Raw genomic sequence first — 17,879 nt, 5'->3', positions numbered from 1 at the left:
GTAACAGTTGATGTAAGGACTAAATGCCATCCAAGCATGGTGGTACACACTTTATAATTCCAGCACTCCGAGGCAGGAGAAGCACACACTCAAGACTAGCCTGGGGAGCTCAACTGAGCCCATATTGGAATATAAGACATTCGGAAAACGCAATATATGCCCCCCAACAAAAGAACTGAATGTCAAGAAACCTAGGTTTTAATCCTCTCCTTCAAACCTGACTAAGAAAAATCTAAGCTGTAGGCCTTAGTTTTCCATTTATAAATTTTTCTACTTTCATTTCTTTATTAATATTTCTAGGAAAGTCACACACATTATCAGGAAACAAGGTCACAGGAGATACTGAAACTGCAGAGCATATTTCATTCGCAGAATTAAAAAACATTATTAAGACAAAAATTCTTAACTGTTAAAGAAAATATACATCTTCAGTTATTTGAAGTAACATGTTTACTGAGGAAGACTTGTCAGATGAAACATATATATAACTATAAATACATAACTTAAGCTCCAAAATCACAGATTTCTAGGAGTTACTATTCCCAGAAATATCAGAAGAACTGACAATTAAGACTACTAAGAAACAAAGAAAATGCCCCAATCCTGTTACAAACAAAAAGAGGCAAGATGTTAACCTGCCTAGGAAACTAACCACACTAAGAAGGATTTCAGAATGTAAGAAAAGTGCTTGATGGCAAATAATTAAATCATTCTACAATATGAGAATATGTAAACAGAATTAGCAAAACCCCATCACTCATCAATAAGATTCTTCACATGTGCATTTCAATCTCTTGCATCTACTAAATCATTTTATCGAATTCTGTGATACCTGTAATTTTAAAGGGAAAGTTTAAATGCTTACATTAAAAAGTGATTACAGGTAAGTTTACCGCCTTCAAGAATGATAGAAATCACAGAGCATAAAGCAAGTGGGTCCTATCACCACATGCAATAGTAAGGTGATTCATGGCAGCTGATAAATGTAAAATGCAGAAAATAGGAGAGAAAAAGTCTAAGTTACAGATAAAATGCATAGTCTATGACTTTAAGTACTATCCTGGCAAAATCGGAGCAATTTTAGGGGAAAAAATACTTCAAAAGGCAGAAGCATTGAAAGGGTTAAATCACACCAACATATATATGAGCTTTTAGCACTTATGCTCCACTAAAGCATGTAAGAAACATGAAAGCCCCCATCCAACAGAAATATTTAGAAAGCCCATGCTTAAGTTAAAATAAAAAGAAAAAACGCTGTAAAAATAAAATCGTAAGTATTCCTTTCATAATCATCCCATTTTCTGATTATTTACACATCCTTACACTTATACTGAACATACATATTTATCACACAGAAGCAAAATCTCTCTAAGCTTCTCCCTACCTTAGCTTTTTGGTCAAAATGAATGCAAACAATCACGTGGGATTCAGCCAAGCAGTGACGTTAAATTCTGCTCTGTCAGAGAGAGCATCTGTCAAGCCCACATTTAAACTGCTGCCTGCCTGTGCAGCAGCTGAGGAACCGTGGATTTCATATTATAGACTAAAACCCCAGTAAAACTGCTCCGGAAAAAAAAATCTTTCCTGCAGCTGCCAGGCAACAATGAAAGGAGAAAGGTAAATCCTATTCTTTTCCAATACAACCGAAGCACTTGATTCCAGCTCTGCTGCTTTACATTGCAGTTCAGTGTTACTACTAGAAATATGGATACTGAGAAGAGAACACAGCACTGCATTGTCCAGCCAGGAAAACAGCAGATGTAAAAAGCTTCAATGCATCAACTGTCGGAAAGAGTCAACAGTGCTCCAAATAGAACGAACAACTACAGCTCTTTTGTCTAACAAGAGAGAAAATGAAAGGGGAAATCTCAGAAGACTAGGACCCATATGAACAAGGAGGGTAACTCGAAGACAAGCCGACAGATGGACACTTTGGATACTGTGAAAAGCAATCGCAGGAGGCAGACTGTTGGGGGATGTGCGCATGTTCGACAGCATCTTTTTTGCTGAAGTGATGGCGTGCCAAAAGTACTTTCAGTGGTATAATCCTCTCCACATAAATGGCCTGACCAAGGAAGGTATGTCAATATCTTGTGCATGATGTTCATTTAAATGTGTTACCTTTTTATAGCCCCAGAGGCACAATACTTAATAAACAAGTTCATATAGTGCACTGCCCTTGAAACTATGAAAGGGTTTCTAAATGTATGATTTTGAAATTTGTCATTGTTTAGAAGACAATCTGTCACTGCTGTATTCAGCTAAATATGTAGCTTGGAGTAATTCTGGAGTATAGACATGTAAGAGGAAAAAGACTAATAGACAAAATGTACTTAAAGGATTCTCTGAGAAATAAACTTTAAAAAAATTTGTAGCCCTTTATAGAAAACAGCAACCCTCTATCAAATTAGGTCAGACTGAATCTTTATCTAGTAAATTACAGTAAACTCTTTAAAATGGCTATCAAGAGATAATGCAGTAAAAATTACATTAAATAGTATTTAGTATGATCTTAATTATTACGAAGGTTATTTTTTGCAAAGTCCTTTTAAAACAAAATCTTAAGAGCTTATAGTAATGAAATCTTCCCTCCCATCTCTCTTTCCAAAAAAAGGTAATGAACACAGTCTAACAATGTATCAATAAATTTTAAGTACTGCTGAACTACAAAAGAATATTAAACCGAAAGAATCAGCATAGTATCACATAAGGTAGTATGAGTTTATGCACAGCATAACACCACAGTAGAGGCACATGTTATTACAGAGTCCACGAACACAACTTTAAACAAAGGAATATCAATACTTGTTTAAAAATTATCCTATTTAAAATAATGAGCTTTTATGCTAGGTAACAGATTCTGCATGATCAAAGCTAAAATTGTTACTGAAGATTTTAAAAGTGAAATTCAAAAACATAGTATGAAAATACTGTGATATAAAAATAACACATGAACAGCAATATAAGCTCAAAAATTAAATATAAGTGTAGTAAATATGCTTAGTGATATGTAGTAATAAACTACTGCCACTGTATATGTATACAGCTCAGAGATGAACCAAATAAACTATTTTACCAACAATAGCAACTCAGGGTTCAAGAACTCAGATATTTCTAAAATTTTACAAACTCATCAAGATTTTATTTTTTTCACTCAGTTTCATATTCAATAATCAGAAGGCAAACATTCTTACGATGTATGTAAGCCATGCATTTCAAAATTAAGGTTAAACAAGTTCATCAAGCTCTATTACATCTCAACACCAACTGTGAATCATAAACCGTGAATTTTTATTCTAATGAATATTGAAATATGGTAGTATTACACAAGAACAACACATGCAGTTGTAAAACTAAATTTCCTCTTGGTACCTTTGTCATTGTTAAAGTCACAAATTAAGCAGTTTCATAAGCCAGACATCTCAAAAGTGTAGAAGTTTTTCTATTTTAAGGACCACGGAAATCTGGGACTATTCCAATAGACTAAACATGACAACACTTTTAAAAGTAAATTGATAAAAACTCTTGTGCATGTGTGTGTGCAAGCGCATGAAGTGGACTGCATTTTATACCAACATAATCCCAATGAACTTCTACCCATAAGATATAAATAGATTCCAAGTATTATTACTGAAAAAGAAATATAATAGATAAAGCTATCTCTATTCTAAAAATACAAAAGTGCAAAACTATCTAGCATGCCAAAATATTTAACTTTCTTGTCTTGTTCTTACTTTTTAAGATTTAAAATACAATAGGCATTCACTGGAGAATAATTTTATCATCGAATAAAGTGGGAAATAGTTATTTCAATTTTATTTTCTTTTGAACAGGAAAATTAGTATTAAGAAACATTTAAAAAGATAGTATCTAAGAAACATTTAAAAAGACTTTTTTGATGTAAGACACATGAGCTTCATTTATCAGTGGAAGATTAAAAATAGGTACATACATATCTGAAGCCTGTAGATTACTCACATACAACTATCATGAAATTTAAGATATATTTCTATCATAATTATATTTGAACTAAAATTATGTATTTATGCTAGATTACATGACAATGTGCTATTTTCTGTAACATTAAAATAATTTGGAGACTTCAAAATATTTTGGGTATATTATTTTCATAAAAATAATGTAAATTATTACTATAATAATTACCTTCATGAACTTCTTCAGTCTTTTGCTCATTGAAATATCTGGTTTTTTATTTATTGCTTCTTAAACCATAAATTTATACCTTTAAAAGATCTATTCTAAATGACTGAACCTGAAGCAGATTAGGAGCATTATTACAGCAATATAAAACTGATTGATTTCATTTAATCTGTTTGGAACACTTGCAATAGATCAAACTAACTTTAAAAGTAACTTTTGTTTCTTTTAAATGTACCTACACAACCCATAAATCTGCTGATCTCTTTATAGAGGAAGGGAGTCATTACTACTTATCAAAACAAATATACGATTTTGGAATAATAACTGAAAAATAGTTTTCTAACCTAAACAGGAAGGCCAACTATTTACAAGCACAAAAGGAAAAAACTGAGTCTCTAAGTCAGAATGCTCAGCTCTATTATTTTCAGCTTAGCTCACAGCAGAACTATGCTTTGTTGATACAGCGAATAGCTTTGGTCTTCATTACAATAATGTGAGGTTAAAATTCATATAAGTAAACATTAATAGCAAACTAAATTGTTTCTTAAAATCTCAGAATTTTTTAAAAAAAAAACCCTGTTCACATTTATCAAAATGATTAAATATTTTATGTTTCAGAAACAGTATAACTGCTAAAAGCACCATATCACCTCAGAAACTGGAGATTATTAAATGCTGGCGCCTGTCCTGCCGCACTCCAGAATCCATTCAAATTCCCGCCTTCTTGCTCCTCCTAGTGGCTGCTGCTAAAACAGGACTTTCATTCATACATACCCAACACTTTCAATCAGTATTTTTAAAGAACTTAACGTTACATAAATTTAAACTACAATTATTCAAATTTTATGAGTATGTACATGTATATGCTATTATTTTCTAAAACTAATTTCATGTCAAGGTTAGACAATTTTATTAACCATGATTATTCAGTATCACAGGCTAAATAACCATGTGCATTCACATATATTTTGAATAAGTGTTACATTAAAAATGTTTTCATTGTGCTTTTACTTGAAATATAATTTCAGTAAAGAACTGACAAATCAAAATTACATGTGTTGTCTTCTTTCTCAAAAGTTTTTCTCATTTAATGAAATTTAAGCTATAGCTCTTCACCTACCTCTACGACTCCACTCCTGCTCTGAAAAATGTAAAGACAAACAGAAAACAACTAAGATCAAACAATAACAAGTTTGTACTATGCACTGAAAACTTTGCTGAAAGATAACCAGCTTTTAACATATGACATCACAAACTTCCCATATTGATATCTCATAACTTTTTTTTTAAATCTCACTTAAAATTTTTGTGTTGTGCTATATAGAAAGAAGTCTTAAAATTTTAATGAATTCTGTACATGCAAACTTCTAACAACACAGCTCTGGAAACTTTGTAAATATAGTCTGTGAAAACTCAAATTTTAAAGAGTTGGATTTGATACTAACTACAGTTCATATATCATAGGAAAGCTGAAAAAAGTGCTCCTCTGCCAACACTACAGATAATTAAAGATAATTACTTGCTATATTATAAAATCAACTTTAATTTCTGAATACTTCATATCTGAGGTGGGAGATTAAAATCAGAAAAGTACATGAAAATGGTGATCATTTATTACTGTCTAAAAATCTTACAACAAAGTTACTGGACCTTGAAAATTAATTCTGACAGGTGCATCTTCTCACTGACTTTCTCAACACAGTAGGGGCCAATGGAAACATGCCAAGCAGTGTACTGTGACTAACAGAACTCTGCCATAATCAACCTTGCACCGTCTGTCCCACAACTGATACATGACCATTTTACAAAAAAGGCTGCTGACTGCGCACCATACCACCAATGGTATGTCAAATCAATTTTAATTAATGCCAATAAATTTCCCATCTGTTCCCAAGGCCTTCTTACTCAGCCTTTGTCGGGAATCTAGTACGACTTTTCTTTTCTATATGGATCCAACTTTTAAGTCTTTAACTTAGGTTGAAGGTACAAATAAGCAGAACTAGTGAGACAGAGAACTATAAGCAAATGTATCACTTCCCTTTAAACTGCTCACTGAGCTACAAAAAATGTATTTTTAAAGTAAACAATCCTGATCTCAGTGATGTTATGTTGCCAAAGAGAAGTACATTAAGAACTTTGTTTCTGGGTTATATATTTTCACAGCATAAGAAATGTTCACTACTACCTGTTTATTTTACTAGCATCCAGAGTTCCTTTTAGGGAGTTCCGTAAGATTTGGCATATTATAAACCTTTTTGCTTTCTGTTTACAGAATGACTGCGAGGGACTCAGCGTGACTGAACTAGAAAATGACTACCAAAGAATAGTATTGATTCAGAAGAAGAAAACAGTTTTTCCAGCCACTAATATTTTTCATTCCATTACTGGATATTTACAACATGCTTCAGTGGAGGAGAAGACACTGCTGCTTTGCAAAAATGACCTGGAATGGCAAGAGGTCTCTGTTCCGCACTCATCTTATTGGTGTACTTTCCTTAGTGCTTCTTTTTGCCATGTTCCTGTTTTTTAATCATCATGACTGGCTGCCAGGTAGAGCTGGATTCAAAGAAAACCCTGTGACATACACTTTCCGAGGATTTCGTTCTACAAAAAGTGACACAAACCATAGCTCCCTTCGCAACATTTGGAAAGAAACAGCCCCTCAAACACTGAGGCCTCAACCAGCAACTAACTCCAATAACACAGACTTTTCACCACAAGGAGTTACAGGGCTAGAGAATACGCTTAGTGCCAATGGAAGTATTTACAATGAAAAAGGTACTGGACATCCAAATTCTTACCATTTCAAATATATTATTAATGAGCCTGAAAAATGCCAAGAGAAAAGTCCTTTTTTAATACTACTAATAGCTGCAGAACCTGGACAAATAGAAGCTAGAAGAGCTATTCGGCAAACGTGGGGCAATGAAAGCTTAGCGCCTGGCATCCAAATCACAAGAATTTTTTTGTTGGGAATAAGTATTAAGCTAAATGGCTACCTTCAACGTGCAATACTGGAAGAAAGTAGACAATATCATGATATAATTCAACAGGAATATTTAGATACATACTATAATTTGACGATTAAAACACTAATGGGTATGCACTGGGTTGCAACATACTGTCCACATATTCCATATGTTATGAAAACTGACAGTGACATGTTTGTCAATACTGAGTATTTAATACATAAGTTATTGAAGCCAGATCTGCCTCCTAGACATAACTATTTTACCGGTTACCTAATGAGAGGATATGCACCCAATCGAAACAAAGACAGCAAGTGGTACATGCCACCAGACCTTTACCCAAGTGAGCGTTACCCTGTCTTCTGTTCTGGAACTGGTTATGTATTTTCTGGCGATCTGGCAGAAAAGATATTTAAAGTTTCTTTAGGTATCCGTCGTTTGCACTTGGAAGATGTGTATGTAGGAATCTGTCTTGCCAAGTTGAGAATTGATCCTGTGCCCCCTCCCAATGAGTTTGTGTTCAATCACTGGCGAGTTTCTTATTCAAGCTGTAAATACAGCCACCTAATTACCTCTCATCAGTTCCAGCCTAGTGAACTGATAAAATACTGGAACCATTTACAACAAAATAAGCACAATGCCTGTGCCAACGCAGCAAAAGAAAAGGCAGGCAGGTATCGTCACCGTAAACTACACTAAAAAGAATAATTTTTTTCAAGTGTGCAATCTGTAAATAATGCTAAAAGCATGTATGATTAAAATACATTCATAGGACAAGTTTTAGTTAAAACTCACCACATAAAGGAATTCAAAAATTATTTTTTAAATTTCTGAAGGTAACAGTTAACAGTATGACATCATAATGATGACAAGATATCCCAAGCGAATCTAAAAAACTGTACAAGGCAATTCTATGTATTACCATGCAATAACAAGTATGCGTACACTGATGGTTCAAGTCTTATGTTAGGGCCAATAAAATATATCTGCATATATTTTCACATAAATTTTAATTTAAGAAATGAAGACAGTCAAAAGACTCTTCATTTTAGATTTAGCTTTTCATTTCAATATATAATTAAATGTAAATAAAACACTGCTAACAATTTTAAGGACACTTTGTAATTGTGCAAAGGACAAATTTTCTGAACTATTCTAGGGTTTTAAAAACCTAAATTCCATGCAATAAGATTCAGTTGAGTTATTCCACAAACTGCCATAAAGTTCAGATGTCTCACCAATACTGTTTTCATCTATTTAAACTTTTAAAAAGTTGAGATACTCATCGTATTTCTTTTATTATTACTCATATATATTGGGCGAATTATTTCAACATGACGTGATAAAATGTGAAAAATTAATGTGTCTCAGGCTGAAGTTTTTATTTTAAAAAGTTATCAAGTGTTACCAAATAGATAAATTTTGTTTCTTCACTGGTGTTACAAGCCAAGCTAGTATTTTATTGAGTTATTCAATTAGATTAAATACTATACTCTTGAAGAGTACTGCCATTTAACTTCAAGTATATCTGACTTCAAGTATTCCTGTAAAAATAAATCATGTTTGTTCCTCTAACTGAAGAAAAAGTAATCACTAAAAATAGTGGAGATATTACAGGAAAAAGAGTACAGCAGCAGTTTCATTCAATACATTTTTAAGATGCATGTCTGCCAAACTGCAACATATGGAAAGCTTATTTCCTGACGGCAGGTGTGCACATGCCAACACTTCACCATTTTATGGCACCTATTTCTTTCTCTGAGTGCCAAGTTTACAAACCTGCAGTTTTTAATTTGGTAGATGACAAAATTCTGCATCACCAATTAAAAACCTCTTTGGGAGGGATGGAGGGAAAAAGTACAAATGTTTGATGAACACTTGACTCTAGGGTGAATAATGTGTATGAAGCACTTTTATCAAGTTTTTAATAAAAAGATAAAAAACTTTACTGAGTGTTACAATACAAATATTTTTACAGTAATTTTGTTTGGCTCCATTGTGGACTTTACAATCAAGAAAAACTAATCCATTAACCTTAAAGTAGTGTTTTTATTTTATACAAATGCATCAATTATCAGAACATTTATCTAATTTCTAAAAAAATCATTGTTATCCCTGATTATTATGAAGGGATAAATCACCAGAATAAAACTATAACATTTATTACAGTTCAGAATCATAGAAAAGTTTAAGTTCATATTATTTAACACGTTGAATTCCTTTTACATTCAATTTATCTCCCATTTTCAAATCAGTAGCCTGTGTTCTATTCTACATGAATTCTAAAAAATGACCTAGTAAGACCTTCTCCTCTTGATTCAAGTCTGTTTTTCACTTAATTTATTCTGATTGTAGAATAAGTTGCTAAAAAGAAAAACACATACATAAGAGGATAACATCAAATTAGTGTTTAATAAAAATGGAATTCTTCCATCACTATAGAGTAATTCCCTCTGATTTATATCTCAGAAGTGTAAAAAAGCCAAAAAAGAGTATCTGTGTAAGCATGCACAGGGTATGTAAATACCACCAGAATCTGAGGGGTATTCATCCAAATTGTATGTATAGTGTAGGATCTTCAAAAAATAGTACTGTACTCAAGAAAAAATTAAGTTTGAAAGAAATGAATTACAAAAAACAATTCTTAACAGACATTTAACTTCCTCAGAAATTAATTTATAATCATTTCTATATTCCCAATAATTCTACCTTAAGAAATAATCTGATGACATTGAGTTCTCAAACGGGAACGGATCCCACAGTGAAGTTCTTCATAATGAATAAAATCCTTATTTCAAAATAAATATTCTACTATTAACTTGACTTTTCATTTTCAAACAACATGCAAGTTGATTTCTTGAGCAAAATAAAATCTTTAAATATCTTACCAATTAATTATGTCTTCTCTCAGTACTATGTAATTCTTGACATATGTAAAGATAATTTTAAATTACAGCACTGGACGTAGTCAAAGAAAAAATTACAGGAGCAAATATGTTATCTTTATGCTCAAAGTGTTAACATGTTCACAAGACTGTAGCTTGCTGCAAGGCAGCTTGAACCACCAGTGGTATATGCACATTGTCCTACTGGGCGGCTTTTCATTAATTTTATCAGTGAAAACACCAGTAAGAGTGATTTGATCCATCTGTACCACTAATGGTACAGGCCACCCAGTGGGACAGGCATGTATGTACCACAGAAGGTTCAAGCCAGCAGGAATGTGCTAATATTTTAGAAGCTAAAAATATCAAAAAGTTTCAACACTTTCAAAGTAGTCTATTTTGATAAAGATTAGACATGATCAAAATCTAAGACAACTAATTTTGATTTCTCCTCATTTGGTTTTGTATATAGCACAATCAGATACAATCTCAACTGAAATCTTAATACTATTTATTTCAGAAAATCTTACTAAACTAATACCAGTAACAAGAGCAGAACTATTTACTGACTGTGGAAGCAGTGTATTTAGTACTGTGGTAAAGCACTTCACATACATGATCTCATAACACTACAAAAAGTGAAGTTAGGTTGATGTAAAAAGTTAAGTATGTAAGATCATATCGCTAGTAAGAGCAGCAGATTTCCATTCCCAAAATCTTGCTGTCAGTCATTATGCTCTTCTGCTATATATTTCATCTATGACAAATGTGAAAAGGTCTACAAAGCTAAGCAAAAATGGCCCCTTGCTCTATTCTTCCATTCTCTGCTTGTTCTTCGTTCTTTTCCAGGGCCTCCAGGCTTCATAGCCCTTTTCACTCAATGGAAGGGGACATGACGTTAGGAGCAAATAAAGATAATGAGGAGAGAACATCTATCTCTCAGGTATTTTCTCTTCTCCTTTGCAGCCGCTGGTGAATAGTGACCAGAACCTGTGTAACTCATGTGCATTACTGCTTATCTCTTGCTACTTTGGGCAAAGAGATACTTCTGTACACAGGAGGTGGGTGGCACTTAGAAATTATAAAAGGTACTTCTTGTGAAGCACAATCATTTTTAATGTACAAAAGTGGCAGTGCATTTCCCCACTATACTGTTTAGGCACTTCCGGTTTTGAGGTGTAGTGGTAAAGCCCGTTTAACTTATTCAGGTGTGCACCCTCATTCCATTTTAACTGCTTCACCAGAAAATTTGACTATTAAATTAGTTCAGACATAAAAAGAAAGAAATCTCTACTTAAATACATTTCTAAAATGCCTCGAAGAATAACAATATATCACCTGTATGTTACCGCAAAGACTCGTAATGTGCATCAATACTAAACTGCAGCATTCTGAATTTCAGGAAGAAACCTGTCACCGTGTGTTCTTCCAATAAACATCCACTCATGCTCTTCCACGCATGAATTACAAACCTACTGCTCTCAAGACACAACTTGCCAGAGGAAAGAAAAAAAAATGTTTATCTACATCAAATTATTTTCTCTCCCTTTACCACAAGAAATGGCTAATGCCTAACTGCAGCTAAAGCATCTACCCAGTTGCCCGCATCTACTTATTTTAACTTCTACCTGAATCCTAGTCACATTTGAATTCATTTCAAACAGTATACTGACCTAAATGCTAGAAGAAATACAACTAAAGCATCAGCATCATAAAAAGTAATAAACAGAAAGCTGTAATGTCAGAGTCAAACTTTTATAAATAAAATGTAATTAAATGGTCAAAAGATACTTATTTACATAACAAAACTAATGTGGCTTATTTGCTTCAGTGTAATAATTATTATTACAAACACATTTCAATATAAGTAACAAACATAATACATGACATCCTGCTGGGAGTGATAATTTCCTGACATTACTAAAGGTCTGAAAAAAACCTAACAAAGTCACATGACAAATTCCTCACATGATAATCACCTCAACAGATTTCCTTAAAAGTACTGAAAAAAGGTTTTCCCAGTTTTTATTTTAATATTCCTAAAAAACTGAGAACAGACCAAATCACCTTCAACAACATTCGGTTAGTCAAATCCTGTTTAATTGTCCAACAAAATCAAGAATAGCAATGAGGATGTCAATGTCTAAAGCCCATAATTAGACACTGTTTTATGATTTAACAATTCCAACCCATTTCCTCAGTTATCTCAGAAATAGTGAAACCAAGAAAGTGGCATTTGAAAGCCCTGTTCTCACTTCAATAGCAACTGTACTTCTACACTGTATATGAAGTAAGTCCCTGTGAATGTTCCTTTAAACCATTTTAACGACTAGGACTACCTCAACAATTCCTGAACTAAAATAACTATAAAAAAAGGAAAAACTACTATGTAATACCCAATAGACTCCACTTGCTCACAAAATAAAAAGAACTTGGGAAATCAGTCAAAAACAGTATTAAAATACTAAAACAACAGCCTTATACAACATATTTGTAAACAACTCACAACAGAGACATCTGAAAAATAAGGAATAAGGAATAATCCCAACAAAAAGGAGGATTTCTATGAAGAAAACTAGTTTTGCTGAGAGGTATAAAATTTTTGACAATAAAAGAAGAGACTATTTTTTAGGTAACAAGAACTTTTTTTAAAACATTGAAAAATCTCAATGTGCTTCACTCATCTACATTTTTAAACATTCTAGGAGAAAACATTATTACAGGGTCAATGTAAGCCCAACCAAATCTTAAATATATGTATTTTTGGTGTAGATGAAGATCACAAAAGTAATATAAAATGAATATAAGAAAAAAAGGTACCAGCAGATAAGATAATGCTGCAAATGACCCTAAGAGAATCTATTGCAAAGCAGCACTAATTATGATGTGAACTGGCACAAGCATTAAGCAGTCAAATTAAAAAAAAATTACAACTAGAAGAGACTCCAATGTTTATAATTGCATCATGAGTCAATCAGAATTTATTAATTATTCAATATTCCATTATTCAATATAAAATTGGCAAAGAGTTAGGATTTAATATTTAGGACTTAAGTTTTCAAAGTATTACTTAACTTCTAATATTACAAAAACAGACTTTAGGTGAAGTAAAATACAGTGCTATACTGATAACTATCAAATACCTACTGCTGTTAAAACTTTTTAACATGGGGGGGTGATGACAGCAAGATAATATACTCTTAGAAAGCCTCTCTCACCAAAATCAGGACACAAAACTACATATAACATGGTGCTTATACACATACAACCACAACCACACCACAGAAAATAAATACATAAAAAATATGAATGGTGGAGATTTCTGGAAAATGAATAATGGTTATTTAATCTGTCATATTTTTGAGTCTTTTTTCCATGGAAAAGTTAAATATAAAGTCATTAACAAGCTAATGACCACCATACTGGTTTATACTATATCTTCTACAACTAGTAGATTCATTGTAATAGATTCTAATTTAATCAAGTATCAAATAGATTTCCAATATTTCTAGAAAACCTTTTAGAGCAAAAGGATAATAATCAAAATCTATTTAATAGAGTAGCTAAACTAGATGTTCTTCAAGAGACACTCTTTTCAATCATTTATCAGTTTTGACAGCCTACTATTTGCCAGGTACAGACACAGACACTATGATAATAACCAGACATGATACCAAGATATGATCTACTTAATTAATAAATGATGTCTGCATACAAACATAGCCACATGAAGAAAAGAGATGGATCTGTTCCTCAGTCCTATGTGAGTAATTTCCAAACCAATGGAACAAAGACCTAAATGTAAGTAACAAAACACACCATCTCCTGCAAGTGGGCCATGAATTTCTTTGTGACTTGAGGGAAAAAAGAAAATTGTCCTAACTATGCAAAATCAGAAACAATAGGATTTACAAATATAGTCATTAAAAGAAACTGGAAAAAACTTTTTCTTTGCATGGCAATAACAACATTATCAACAAAATTAGAAGTCACATGAAAAATTTGGAAAAGATATATGCAATCCCCAACCCTGCAGGTCTCAGGTCTCAGGTCTCAAGGGGAAAAGATACAAGTGCAAAGTCAAGGAATTTAAGTAAAAACTATCCTTTTAAGCTTGCATCAGAAAAATCAATATAAACTAATTATCCTATATTTTTAAAAAATGTCTATCTCCTGATACACACAGAGAGATGGGAGTAAAAGCAAGCTACAATGGCATGAACACTTAGGACGCAGTCTCTAATATATATTCTGTTTTCAGATCTGGAATAGAAAATACAGTAGATACACTTGAGAAATGTGCCAAAAAACAAGGGAGCAAAATTAACAATGTAATCTCCAAACAGCCTTTAAGACCTAACTTAAAGAGGTTCCCATTACTTGTCTAGACTGAGTAATTTGGTAACGATGTGAGAAGATGGGTATGTTTGTATGTTCCACTATATTAGCTCATTACTATGTATGTATCTTATAACATCATGCTCAATATATGCAATAAAATTTATTCTTAAATAGAAATCAAGGAAAATAAAATTAGGCAATTTGAGTAACAAATTCTGACTAAAATGAATTCAGAAGTGGTATGTACAAATCTAACTACATAATAATGATTTGAAAAATTCTGCCCTTTAGATGCAAAGAAATCAATTCTTTACTCAAAACTGGCAAAGAAAACCAAGAAAGAAATGGTCATTGTTTTAATAAATCTTGCGGTTGAGCCACAAAGGAAAAGTTAGCAGTCAGAATAAAATGTTAAGTATATATTGTGACAAGTGTAGAAGAGACTCTAAAATTCCTCCTAGGACTATTTATAATTAAATTATTTTATTTAAGAAAAGATTCTGTTAATTATCCATGTATACCTGGCTTATGTAAGTTTACAGATATTTATAAGTTTATATTCATGAGAATAACTGTGAGAAAACAAAGGCACTGAAATGTAAACATTACTTATTCTTGAGAAGAATATCACCATATAATCACAGAAGAGGAAAGTGCAACAAGTGTAAGTGCTTTGGTTACACACTTGCAAACATCTGACCTGTATGAGGAAGAGGGAAAAGAAGAATTAGGAAGAAACTGAGTATGAGAAAAGAACCATCCAGCAGATTCAAATCTGAATCACCATTATGCCTGCACTGGGTAAGCAGAGAAGAATCATCTCCCTTAAGGAATAGTGAAGATTACAAAAATCTCTAGTTTAGGATGGATTTAAAAACAGAGCATAAATTTGCTAAGAAAAGTCATTTATTAAAGGTCATTTACAAAACATTTTTATTTTGTTAGTATATGTTTGCAGTACATGTGGTTACATGTACTGGAATGTGCATGTGGTTACATGCATCTTCAGGAGTAAGTACCTGTACATAACCTATCTTTATTCTTTTTTAATCCCCTCCACTGCCCCACCCACCTCCTCTGCTTCATCTCTAAGTCCCTTTTCCTCATTATCATTACTTCCTATTTACAACATGTACTGTAGGTAATTCACTGTGGGTGTTCATTGGTATATGTGCATGATACGTATTAAATTTTTTTAACCCTCACCCCCGGTCTTCTAAAGGTCATCTGTTTTATAGGCTAAAATTAACTATATCAGATCTTATTGTGCACAGTAAGCCCCAAACCCCACTGTGATAGAAAACTGTAGTTTTACTAGATGGAGATGGAATACTCCTAACAAATGAGGTATGATCTTCTGCAAATTCTAGAAAATTCCAGGTAGTGACAGATTTCCTTTGGAAAGCCACCCCCCTCCACATTTACAAAGCTCTGACAAGGCTGTTGGTTAAAGTAACCTGCCTTGCAGCAGTAAGTTTTAAAAATCCTCTTTTAAGAACCTGAACCTTAAGGGAAATAAACATCTTGGACACATATACACAGATTAAGCGGCTGAAGTGAAATTCATTTGAACTTAAGTACCCTGAAGAAATGATCCTTTAATTCCTGCTACCCCAACCCCCAGAGCTACTAAGGGTACCATCCCATCTTATCAAAATGGTAATGGTTTTTCTTGAACTTGCTAGAATTTAGTTTTCTTTTCTTTTTTTTCTTTCTTTTCTTTTTCCATTTAGTTAATTTTTGTTTGTAACCAAAGAATCCTGACAGAAAACCCACTACTAGCAAACTCTGCAGTAACAAAATTGCTCCTAAGTCCTATGATGACTCCATAATGCTCTGTAAGACCACATCCTCTGTGCACTCTGCCACCTGAACAAATCAGGTAGGGGTATGAATCCACAAACACCTCTGTTAAAAATGAGGAGTTGGAATTTTTCTAAATATTCATAAGGCACATCCATGCCCCAGTCTCAAAAGAACTAGTTTTCATGCATATAACATAATGTGCTGAAGCTACACTACAATAAGGGTTTGAGGCCTGTGATTCTAACACAGTAACTATTACAAGGCAAAGTAAACATATCCCCGACATAATCACAAAGCTTTCTGCCTGGGCCTGATACAGTGTGAAATACTGTCTACACCTAAAAATTAATGAACAGAGAACTGGCCCACGGTTTCATTCATATTCCCTTGAAATTTGCAGTTACATTTTGTTTAAAACTGCTTTCCTTTTTCAGAGCTGTCTCCTGACAAGGTAAAGGGAAAAAACAAGGCTGCAACCTTCTTTCTGATAGATTTATGCAGAAAAGGGAAGACAACAACTCCTTTGAAGAAAAAAAGACAGTAATTTGAAAGGAGGTAATCTTGCTTTTTAAAATAAATTCCCAGTCAAAGTTCGTAAGTAAAACCTTAAAAGTATTTGAATGTCTGTAAGTATATTACTTTTAACATACTTAAGCCAATTTATCTTTTCTTAAACCTAAACTTAGTATCTTCTCACCATTGTCTCTCAGTAAATGGCTAATCCCAGTATACTGACCATGTACAGAATACAAGGAATCATCTCTGCTACTTCTTTCTCTTGCTTAAATATAATGATGCTAAGGACTACCTCCCTAACGGAATCCATTTGCTTTACTTCAACTTCCCCTCTACAACAGCATCTCTTACTTTTGAACTCCTGAATAACTTTACAACCACTAGTTTCCTTAAATCCATATAATCTAATCTGTTCTAATCAGCCAAAATGTTACTTTCGAAACACAGCGCTATTCATGACACAGCACTGCTTCAATGGTTTTCCGAAGCATTTAAGACAAATACCAAAATTTCTAAAATCCTTGGCTAACAACTACAAGTCCCATAAATTATTCTCTTCCTCACCAAGGCTAATCTCTTAGTGAGTCTTTTTTTTAAAGATAAAAGAACAAAAACATATTAACAAACACACACACATTTACAAAATAACACAAAAACGAAACAAACAATACAGAATTTCAGACAAGGTGACAGGAAATTAACAATGGTTGTTGTATTACATATTGATATCTTCGAAGTGGTTACTCAGATAAACAAATATAGGCATGTAAGATTGATCAAACAATTAAACATTAACTGTTCCTTTCAATAAGCCAATAGAAATCAGTAGTACAACTATCCTAGCTATCATCCTGTGTATACATTCCTACCTTCTATTTCATTATAAATTATTCTCTCCCTCCCTCCCTGTCTCTCTCCTTCCTCCCTCTAAGAGTTACTTAGAAAGCAAGAAACAAACAAGCCCTGGATGAGAAACAATGAATTCAAATTTAACTCAACAGAACAGTCTTAGCCTTTTGTTTAAATCATTTTGCTTTTATTTGAAAGAAGACTTTGTAAAGATTTTTTTCATATAGTGAAAAAAAAAACAATAGTGATATAGAAAGAAGGGATTCCAGAGGTGTTAGAAGGGATTACAGTGCTTTGTGATAGCTGGATAGTGGAGGAGAGTTAGAGAGAAGTAAGATGGAAGGGATGATAA

At 33.1% G+C, this 17,879-nt stretch overlaps 2 protein-coding genes across 2 annotated transcripts in view; one reads left to right on the top strand and one right to left on the bottom strand.

Moving 5' to 3' along the window:
* Nucleotides 1-17,879, bottom strand: part of Cdc73 (cell division cycle 73) — a gene marked incomplete at its 5' end in the record, with an annotated part of 131,894 nt that overhangs the window by 53,497 nt on the left and 60,518 nt on the right.
* On the top strand, nt 1,494-9,078 carry B3galt2 (UDP-Gal:betaGlcNAc beta 1,3-galactosyltransferase, polypeptide 2). The gene is made up of 2 exons (XM_005375108.2): nt 1,494-2,078; nt 6,434-9,078. The coding sequence occupies exon 2, from the start codon at nt 6,561-6,563 to the stop codon at nt 7,827-7,829; it is 1,269 nt and encodes a 422-aa protein (XP_005375165.1). The 5' UTR covers nt 1,494-2,078; nt 6,434-6,560; the 3' UTR covers nt 7,830-9,078.

This window comes from Chinchilla lanigera, unplaced genomic scaffold (assembly GCF_000276665.1).
Source record: "Chinchilla lanigera isolate Chin_1 unplaced genomic scaffold, ChiLan1.0 scaffold00005, whole genome shotgun sequence".
In the NCBI taxonomy this organism is placed as follows: Eukaryota; Metazoa; Chordata; class Mammalia; order Rodentia; family Chinchillidae; genus Chinchilla; species Chinchilla lanigera.
Note: the sequence above shows the minus strand (reverse complement) of the source record. Positions and strands in the feature narration are given on the sequence as shown.